Source organism: Lepisma saccharinum, chromosome 22 (assembly GCF_977018435.1).
Source record: "Lepisma saccharinum chromosome 22, izLepSacc3.1, whole genome shotgun sequence".
In the NCBI taxonomy this organism is placed as follows: Eukaryota; Metazoa; Arthropoda; class Insecta; order Zygentoma; family Lepismatidae; genus Lepisma; species Lepisma saccharinum.
Genome location: NC_139250.1, coordinates 7,846,694 through 7,857,998, shown reverse-complemented (window position 1 = coordinate 7,857,998; position 11,305 = coordinate 7,846,694). Strand labels below are relative to the sequence as shown.

Below are 11,305 nucleotides of genomic sequence, written 5' to 3'. Positions count from 1 at the left end.
AGCCACGAGACGCGGGCGCCTGCCTCTAAACAGCCAGCGGCATGGGTAGTAATCGGACCACGGAAACGGACACTGACGGCAAGGAACGGACGGAATGCGGACCGCTTCATAAAAATCAGCACAGCCCTTTCCTTTCCAAAGGGGGGGATTTATGAAGGTGCTTATCGCGTTCACTAAAAGTCGCTCAACATGACAGGGCTGCGGACCATACACAAGAAGCAAGCATGTGACTTTTTTTCTCTCTTTGTTTTCGTTTTTTGGCCCTGTTCGTTGTATCGTAAGAGTTGAAATTCTTGTTGACGCCGATTGCCCCTTGGTACACAGTCGGCACGTGTCCAGGTGCAAAAAGAAGAAAAGAAAAAACACCAAATGAAGGTACCCCGCCCTCTTGTCCCAGCCGGCGGGCCCATACTGCAACAGCCTTGCCTTGCATTCAGTGTTGCCAACCTGGCCAACGGGAAAGGTACCACCTTCAGCCATTAATATTCATGAGTGGTGGTGAATTTTGCGACAGTTCGGTTTTCATGGCTTTAAAACAGAAAAATGGTTTTAAAACTGGAAACGTTAGACCTTTAAGCAGACTTGCTTCACGCGTGTTTTTCAGAGATATGCTTTTTAAATTGTTATTACAAGCAGAAAATGTTCATTTTTTTGTGGGGCCCAAATATATTTGTTTTAATGGCTATTTCGACACTTCTTCACTAAATATGTGTTTTTAATTTTTTTGTTACAATCAGATAATTTTCACCAAACACGTGTTTTTAATTTTTTTGTTACAACCAGAAAATTTTCACCAAATATGTGTTTTTAATTAATCAGAAATTTTTCATCACTACTTGGCCAAATATTTGTTTTTAATTCGTTGTTACAACCAGAAAATTTTCACAATATACGTGTTTTTAATTATTTGTTACAATCAGAAATTTTTCATCACTACTTGGCCAAATATGTGTTTTTAATTTCTTGTTACAATCAGAAAATTTTCACCAAATACATGTTTTTAATTTTTTTGTTACAACCAGAAACTTTTCACCAAATATGTGTTTTTAATTACTTGTTACAATCAGAAATTTTTCATCACTACTTGGCCAAATATGTGTTTTTAATTTCTTTTTACAATCAGAAAATTTTCACCAAATACGTGTTTTTAATTTTTTTGTTACAACCAGAAACTTTTCACCAAATATGTGTTTTTAATTAATCAGAAATTTTTCATCACTACTTGGCCAAATATGTGTTTTTAATTTCTTGTTACAATCAGAAAATTTTCACCAAATACGTGTTTTTAATTTTTTTGTTACAACCAGAAACTTTTCACCAAATATGTGTGTTTAATTACTTGTTACAATCAGAAATTTTTCATCACTACTTGGCCAAATATGGGTTTTGAATTCGTTGTTACAACCAGAAAATTTTCACCAAATATGTATTGTTAATTTCTTGTTACAACCAGAAAAATGTCAGTACTAATTGGCCAAATATGTTCTAAATTTGTTGCTACAGTCGGAAGATTTGCATAACTTTTTGGCGAAGTATGTGTTCAGGAAAATATCCAACAATTCTTGATCAGATCGTATTTGTATCCAACAACTTAGCGCAATTGTTATGAGGTTGGTATCCGTGCTCGCATTTCAAACAGGCATTGCCGCTGATAAAAAAAAAAGAGTAGCGGAAAAAAAGGCGACAGAAACACTTTTTTCCTAAATCCCCTTGAGCCTATAAGTTTACGATGGAGCAAGTGAGGAGGGAAAGATGTGGAGGGGGGGGGGGTTGTTGAGAAGATTAAATCACTGATGACATGGTTGGTACCAATTAAGAAGAACGTTCTTGTTGTAAATGAGCCCAAAATATAGGTTCCGACTCTGTAATGCCGTTTCTTTGACGAAGGTAACGACGGACTGAGAGAAACTTGAGCTGAACCTCTGGTCTAAGAGGCCTTTGAGCGTTGAGCCGGGTCGGTCGTATTTGGCAAACAATTTCGCGGGGCTTATCATGCATAATTAACAGAAATAACAGATCGTTTATTCGTTCCCCTTCCATGGTGGTCCGGTATGAGGATTTCAGGAAGGCTCATTGCTCCGATTATCATATTTTCCTCGCCGTTAACTGTGAGGAAACGGTTTCCTTTGATCAGCTTCTGTCTGGTAACTCGGTGGTCGCCGATTCGTAGCCTGGCTCAGTACCATCGACGTCCAGTAGGCAGCACTGGCAATTTGCAAATTAAATGGCAACCACAAAATTATGTATTAACTAACTAAATTATTCGCTATGCTAAACTCTCTAGCATTCTTAAACCCGAAGGTTTATGGCTGCAGCAACACAAGCTTTCCATCTGTCCCTATCCTGGGCAAGATCAATCCAATCTTTTCCATCCTTACCGATTTCCTTTAGGTCCATCTCAACGTTATCCCTCCATATTTGCCTTGGTCTTCCTACAGGTCTCTTACCATCAGGTTTCCCAACAAGAATCCTGTACTCTTCTTTCCTCTCCCATTCGTGCAATAATATGTGGACATGAATACAAATTATGCAGTTCTAAATTATGTAACCCTTTCTACTAACCTGTCACCTCATCCTTATTCATATATTTCACACAAATATTTAATTTTTCAGTTGTTTTTTTCATCTTTTATTGTATTAGTAAAGAGATATAATGAATACTGATTAATGGTTAATCAATGGTATGTGTCCACGTTTACAAACTGTATTGATTTTAGTTTAATTTTATTTCTTTTAAATTTTTATTTATCTTTTTAAAAGCTTTTCCTTGTATAGAAAAATAATGAATACTGTAATCTATATTTACAGTATTCGTATAATGAATACTGTAAATAGTAAAAACTATGATTACATTATATTTAAATCATGTATAAAACAGGTATATAATATTCGTCAATCAGTAGAGCAGTTAAAATAAATTTTCTGTAAAACCTATAAATAACTGCAATTAATTTTTGGAAATATCGTGAAACTTGTTTTATTTTTTTAAAATCGCCATTGTCTGTCATTGATGAACAATAAATTATTATAATACCGATCGCGATAATTATTTTTTCTATCGGTGAGAGAAAATGTGGCAGTCCACATTACCAATCAGCGCCTTCCTTGATTGGTATACCATCCCCTTTTTCAACCACAAAGTAAAATTTAGTTTATTTGTGAATTCACAGAAACACGCATTTCATGTACTACAGCAAGATATATAAAGAATTCCACTTGTATCAAATATCCTCAAATAGGATTGTCAATATAACCTTTGTTCTGGTGTATATTACTTACATAATATTCCTTGAGGAGCATGTGACATTCTTGTCCATCCATCGCAATGAAAAATACTAAAATCTCACTGAAAATTTAATATTATCTTCACCAGTACTTTTTCATTGAGCCGTTGAGTCAACCATGAATATGTTCTCAAGGACGTTGAAAATTCCTTGTATACTACAAAGATAGATTCAAAATAACATAATAGAAAATGGTAATGTAAGATAATAAAAGTAATTTTGTATGCAGTTGTGTCTGTTTCAATCACAGACGAGAGGAATTGAATGTTTTAATCTATGAGCAGATGTCAATTTATAATAGCAAATACTACAGCGAATGAAGTATAATTATTTCCTTATTTCAGACATTTTTATTTCAATTATATAAAATATATAGTGTTTTTCTTTTGTCTTTTGCACTAATATCTACTGATAAATTCTTTTTTTCTGATGTGTATTGAATTTACTTTAAAACGATATAACTTTATTGTATTTACATTTATTGACACCAATTTATGTAATTTATCTTGGGAGAGGGGGGTAACAGTAGAGCATCACAGGCCGGGTCTAAGCTGCTTGCAACTTAAGACATTCTTTTTATTTATTTCAGTGCGAAAACTGAAGTCATCTGCTACCTAAATGTGATAAATATACTGTAGCACATCCACACATAAAAAGTGAAATTAAGGTTTAAACATTTGGGTTGTTTCAATGTTATTTAGGTCGTACGAATATTCTCGAAAAAATTCAAATTTTTTAGCTATAACTATGCTGTAAATTGATTGATTCTATAGTCTTTCTTCTGATACATTCTCAGTGTCCAATCAGAAATGAATGGCTTATTGCAGAAAGGGACCTGAGTCACTTTTGCACAATTCTGAGAAAAACAAGAAAAATCGTATAATATTGAGAGTGTAAGAAAGAAATGTGCTGTTGTTGGCTCAAATTTTTAGCATAATGAATAGTTAATTTTGCAACCCTCAATGCGCCCTCCTGCAGTATGCTGCTAGAGACAGAGGAGATGAAAAAGTTGTGACTCCGATACCTCAAAAATGTGACTCAGGTCCCTTTGTGCAATAAGCCATTCAAATGTATTTTTTTGTTTGTAAACAGACTTACGCTACGTAAAGGCAATGTGCATCTTAATAAAGTAATTACTAATGGGAACTTGTTTACGTTGTCAATATGTGTACACCAGAATTTGTTATACGTTTTTTTTACATACATACTGCACATGAGGATGTACTGTGAAATATACATTGGTGGACCGTTTAAATAAGGAAACGCTCTTTTAGACAAACTAAGCTAAAGTTACACTTTACAGGCTAGTACATATCCTCGCCCTGTTCAGATTTTCGTACAGTGGGATCCATGAGTATTACCGTGCAAATTGTCCATGACTATTTTCATTAATGTTCTCTTACATCCTATGTGTTTTTAAGCCATGGATTTTTATGTATGCTGGTGCAGAAGTTGTTAACAGCTTGTTTTGAGTTTTCTTTTAATTCTTGAAGCTCTTATTGGGTCAAATAAAGTGCATGAACATGGTGATGGACAATTTGCACGGTAATACTCATGGATCCCACTGTACATATAGGACATCACGGAATATATCAATGAACATACAAATTATTATATTTTCCATGCGTAACCAATTTGCAATTTGTTAAGAAATAAATATAGTTTTTTTCGAATGTGCAAACTTGGTACAATTAATTGCAACGTCATTTCTGGCAATACACATTTACATAGTAAATATGCACCAAAACTGACAATGATTATTTACGATTGCAATCGATTAACGCAAAAATCATATACCATGATGCGTTCACTAATTTTATTTTGTATGCTTTAGACGAGGATGCTTTTCGTATTTGAGTTTCTGTCATAGATAACAAAATTAAATCACACTATTACATATGTAGTGTAAGGAAGTAGGTAATATTATTCATTATTCTAAACTATTTATGTAACTAACGAGGCAATCACGAACGTACAATATGTGTGTATAGAATGCAGTTTTCATAAACAATTATAGTTTTACACTTTGATGTACGATACAAACATGATGCAATTAAACTCAATTTTTTTATATATTTGTTCAACATGAAATTAAATCCATGTGATGAGTTTTAATATGAATTGGTTCTTAATACTAGTATAATTGAAATACCTAGTTCTACAATACTAACAATGCACAAGCGAAAAAAATTAGATATAGGCCAACAAGTAATTTCTTTATGAAAACAAGTCTATCCAAATCGATTTTATTATACATTTTTCGTACATGGTATGTTTCAACACAGAAATGTAAAAGAAAAATGAAGTATAACACTTCCTTTATTGGAAGTACAGTAGCCAATAGTATTTGTTCCTTTTCTCTCAAGAACATCAGTGAGATACATGAGAATTGTAACACTTAAATCGATGGGAGTGTCTCCTTAAGTTTATAGGAACAATTTCGGTCCAACTGGCCTTGGTCCCACAATCAATAATAATAATAATAATAAAAATACCTGAATTTCATTTTCAGAAACATGAAAACACTAGAAAAATATTTCTAGTAGCTTTGTACAAAAGTAAGGCTTACATCGGGTCATATGAATGAATTATATCTGCTGCTACAGTTCTTGAAATACTTATATGCTAACCTTTGAAGAATGTTTTGCGACTTGAGAACAATTTGATAATTTACAGTTTTTTGTCTTGAATTTGAACTAATTGAAAATGGTCAAGCAAATTTACCACAGTACTCAAAATTATTTACAGGTTTACTGAGTTTTTCAAGTACAAGATATGTATTTATCACCTACTTTTATATGTGGAACTGTAGCTACCTTCTTGTCTTATTGAGAAGAACACCAATTTGAAATTCACTTCAATGATTCACTGCATTTATCAGAAAATGAAACCATGTCTTCTATCTACAGTACTTTCAGTTACTTAAAACTCTTTAACAAATTCAGAAATGTTCATGGAATCACAAAAGTAACAATTAACTCTATACATTCGAAATGAAAATAATAAGTTAGAAAAATATAGTCTGGTGTTTGCAACACATAAATACTGGCCATACGTAGAACAAGAAACCCCAGACCAGCAGAGATTTCTGAATTTCTGCTTCGTAAACCGCTGTCTTTATTATATAATGTGGGGGAGTTAGTTATATCATAACAATTTCCACTCAACATATGTTGAAAACAAACCGATGACGACTAGCAAATTCTAACTAACAGTAGCGGAAATGACTGTCATGCGTGTGTAGTTCTCAGATGTTCAATGTAGAAAATTCTACCACAGAACATAAAATGATGGACTTACGTTCAAATAATGCTTGATCATTACTCTACAAGGTCTAAATTTTACACAATACGGTGACATATGTGTGTTATGTTACTTTTCCATTATCTTTACCATAATTTTAACTTGAAAATCACAACTTTTCTTTATTGCTAATTAGAATCTAATTTATTTTCTCATGTTAGGCAAATTGTCCATCATTATTTTCACTCACTTTTGTTTTGCATCGTGTCTGTGTTTTTAAGTAATGGGATATTAATTCTGTTCTAGACATTGTTGTTATTTTCCTCAGTGACATTTTCCTTTTATCTATTGAACTTAACATTCTGTTCAATAAAGTCGTTTAATATAGTGATGGGCAATTTGCCTATTTCTATTATCTATGTAATCTACTATACCAAAAGAGTTCTGATTGTAAGAAAATGTAGAAAATTGTAAAGAAACAGTATTACCAATTGGTAAAGCAGCATAAATCAGAGCCAATCCAGAAATATTTCGCTAAATATTTGAATATGTTTATAATTATTTAAATGTGATCAGTGAAAACAAACTATTGTTTATGTTTGAAGTAATTTCAAATTCTGTATACTTTCTGGGATGTCGATACCACTCTAACGTACAGTGGGATCCATGAGTATTACCGTGCAAATTGTCCATGAATACTTTCATTATTTTTTCTCTTGCATGCTATGTTTGGTTTGGTTTGATTTAGTGTTTTAAGTCCACTTTGTGCACAGTAAGGCTAATCGGGACTGGACCTACAGTTTAAAGTGGGATCCGAACCACTATGTGCCTCCACCGGGTCTTGCATCTTGTGTGTTTTTAAGCGATGGATTTTATGTATGCTGGTGCAGAAGTTGTCAACAGCTTGCTTTGAGTTTTCTTTTAATTCTTGAAGCTCTTATTGGGTCAAATAAAGTGCACGAACATGGTGATGGACAATTTGCACCGTAATACTCATGGATCCCACTGTACAATAAACTTCTGCAATTTCCACTACACTTGTCTCGTCATTTCCGCTACCGTGAACAATTGAAACTTTGTACTTGTAACAGTTTTCTCCCATCCTTAAACGTGTAATACACATCAAACCCCTTTTATTCACATATGCCCTGATTTGAACATTGCTTTCGTTGCGGTTGACGAAAACAGGGAAAAAGTGAAAGAATATTTTACTCAGAGCACACTAACAATACATGAAAGCTCTTCTAATAACCCCTAGCATCACAATTTTGCTTTTACTTCCTTAGAAGTTGTAAATACTACAGTCTGCTTTGCAGTTCGTTATAAGTATCACTGAACCTCGTATGGGTTGTCTTTCTTCACTATGAAGACTTACTGTAGAGCTACGATAATAGAGTTGCACTGTGAAACTCACTATTTTTTTTGGTATATTAACTAAATCATAATTCCCCAATTTAAGATACTGAACATTGCTAATGCAGTTGAACACCTGTGGCTGAGTCTTTAAGGTTTCGCTTCAAGTTTTCGTCGTTAGGTCCAAAGGCGTTCCTTCTCTCTCCTGAATGTTTTTTATTGCACTATCATTGTCGTCACAACACTTATGCTCTCTTTTCACTTCACTGTTATCCTCCTTTTCATCTAGTTCTTGCTTCACTTCGTTCGAGAACTTCATCCTTTTCATTGAAAGGTCTATTGGGTTGTCTTGATCGTCCTCGACTTCCTCTTCTTCTTCTTCGGCGTGAAGTTCGGGACTTTCCCGGCTGAACGCGCTCTTAGGAGGGGATTCCCTGGGTGCCTTTTGGGATTGGAGTATAGCGTCCAGATAAAAGCGTTTGCTGTAGAGGTCGTTGGTTTTAGGGGGATAGAGATAACTCGCGGGTGTCGGAAAGAGGAATTTCTGAGGAGAGAACGCCGAAGGGAGGAAAGCGGGCGGGATGACCGGCGCTAGGGAGGACAGCGACGCGAAGGGCAAAGGCATGAAGAAGTCCTTGGGGTCGCAGAGCTGACCCATGCCCGGTATTGACCCGTTCGGCTTCGGCAATAGTCCGCGGTGTATCGCACCAGCGCCTAGAGCCAGGCGACTATCACTTACCTCCACAGAGGAGTCGGAGTTGTGGGACTCTGGAGAGCTGACAGAAGGCGACGTCGAGTTCTTATACTCGTCAGCGTCGTCTTTGGAGTGGCGCAATAGTCCCTGGGACAGCAGACGAGCGTCCCTTCCGGGGTCCGGGGAAAGCATACCCGCCGCCGCCTTGTTCTGGAAAGTCGGGTCCATGTTCGCCTGCTCCTGGAGGAGGCAGTGTATCTTGAACCAGTTGGATCTCCTCCCGTAGCGGGACCCGCTCTTGGACATCCCCACCATGAGACACTTGCGAAGGCGACAGGCCTTGCACGACGTCCTGTTCTTCTTGTTGATGACGCACTGTCCATTGTTCTTGCACTCCGATATGGAAGACAGGTTGTTGTATGACCGACCAAAGAATGACTGCAAAGAAAAAGCAATGAAAGAAGGTTGTTAACATTCAGAGGGAAGTTGAATCATTGTGAAAGCTTTATAAATATGTGCGGACATTTATAAACTGCACACATGTGTTTAGCAGTATTTTTAGTTTTTCTTTCACATTATGCAAAACGATGCAAACATATTTGAATAAATTAATTTTGGAGTTTACTATGGCACAACAACATACGACAGAAAAAAATAAATATCAGTGACAACAGTCAATAGCCTTGCGTGTAGCATATATACTAAAGAAGTGTACTTTATGCCAGGACTTATAGAGTTCAAACGTGGCCTCAGTGAAACAAACGGTTTTAATAAAAGTTGTTCGCCTTTGATGCTCTGTATATGCTACAACAATTGGTCAGTATTTTACGGTAACATAATAACTATATACACATAATTTATCAATTGTGCAATAACAATCAAACCAATGTATATTTTGCAGGTATCAATTTACTTTTGTCACTTAAGTGTTACAATAAGTATTGCCCCTGTTACAAACGGTGCATTAGAACGTGTGAATTGCCTTTCAGATTTCCTTATTTTTTTCTTTTTAAATCTTTCCCACTGTATTTCGATATTTCAATGTTCAAATATACATTATGTTTCTTCCTCATATTTTTATAGTACGATCATACATTTTTAGATTGTATTTTTATGAGGATGAGTGATGATATGAAATTGATGAAGGGACTGGCGTCGTAGCGGACTGTGCTAACCACTCCGCCACGGAGGTCGACACGATGAAATCTGTGATATAAGCTGTCTTTTGCTGATTCACTCATGGTACAATTGCACAAGACATGGTATTCAATTCGACTGCTGTGTCCTATTCTGGTGTAGTACAAATCCACCATAACGCCTTGCAAACCGTCACCGTTTCTTAACAAAAGATCCTCCGTATGCAAATTCGGCATTATATATTGTGCTTGGGTGAAAGGCAAGAAGCAGAAGTTGAGGAGATGAGGTCTTATTCTCGAAGCGTTTAATAGACTTCCCGAAAGAGGTGAAAGTAAGCGATGTTCATCTTTTTCTCCCCCCCCCCCCTCCGTCAGGTCTTATTGACAAAAAGAGAAATCTCCTGTGCTCGCTTCGGACCTTTTTATTACTCCCCCCCACCACCAATCCTCCAAAGCGACCACGGAAACGCGATAAGAAAAGGGGGACTCCTCTTTCGGATGCTGGGCGAAGATGCAAACTCTCACTCCTTCTCAAGGAGATGCTGCTGCCATATGGACCACTGGGTCAGGTCGAAGATCCTTTTTCGATACACACATGCACTTCCCGTGTTTACGGAAACAAGTATTATGTGTATACGCAGGGTAGCGTAACGCGCGAAATCATTTCACTTTTCTCTCTCCCCTCCCCCCCAACTTGAGGAGGGGGCGTATCTTTTCTTCCCTTCGCGCACCGCCAGTCAAGCGCGAAAATGTAATTGGTGGGCAAAACGTTCGATGTCGCTTTTATCTCTAACCGTTCTTCCTCGCCCGTTTATTTAAAACCCGCTAAGTTCTACTGGCGAAATTAATTTCTCAATTTTCCGAAATTGCAGCGCGAATTGCTTGTTGATGACGTCACTGCTTCCTTGTAAGGCTAAGCCTAGTCCTCATTTCGAGTATAAAAAGTTTAAAATTGCATTTCAATTGTATACTAGGAGTCCCGGGTTCGAATTCCAGCCTTGGCATGGGTGTTTGTGAGTGTCCATTCATCAATTTCATCATATCATCACTCATCCCAATCCTCGCAATTAGCCAAAAGTGGCAGAAAAGCGAGGTAAAATACAATAAATTAGTAAATAAATAAATAAATTAAATTGTATTTCCGGGCAGCGCATCATATTTTCCAATAGTAATTCCGAAATCGATAGAAAGGAGTACCACTTTATTCTTAATAGACTAATCGGGACTTGAAATCATTCTTGAAGCTTTTGATGATGAGGTTTTCTCAGGATATCAACCAGGTGATTTCCGGATAGCTTCCGAGCTTTCAAGAGCTAATGTAACTCTCATCTTCAGAGATTTCCATAGAAATCCTCTTCCTAATCGGAACTTGACCTGCAATTAAAAATGCGATCCGAACACTGGGTAATATTCCTCCACCCGGGATCCAAACCTGGTTGATTACATACAACGACGCTACCCCTACGCCATCTTGGAGCTAATTGTTATTCTGAATGCTACAAAGTATCTAGAATTATTATACTTGTACAATAACTATGTAATGCAAAATATTAGATAATGTTAGTCATGTAATGTATTTACAGATATTATAACTA

At 36.3% G+C, this 11,305-nt stretch overlaps 1 protein-coding gene across 1 annotated transcript in view; it reads right to left on the bottom strand.

Moving 5' to 3' along the window:
* Positions 1-5,514: 5,514 nt before the first annotated feature.
* LOC146004661 (knirps-related protein-like) overlaps positions 5,515-11,305 on the bottom strand; it is a 35,723-nt gene continuing 29,932 nt past the window's right edge. The window contains exon 4 of the mRNA XM_083143574.1: positions 5,515-9,012. Within this exon, the coding sequence (XP_082999700.1) occupies positions 8,044-9,012 (969 nt within the window). The 3' untranslated portion in view covers positions 5,515-8,043. The remainder of the gene's footprint in view (positions 9,013-11,305) is intronic.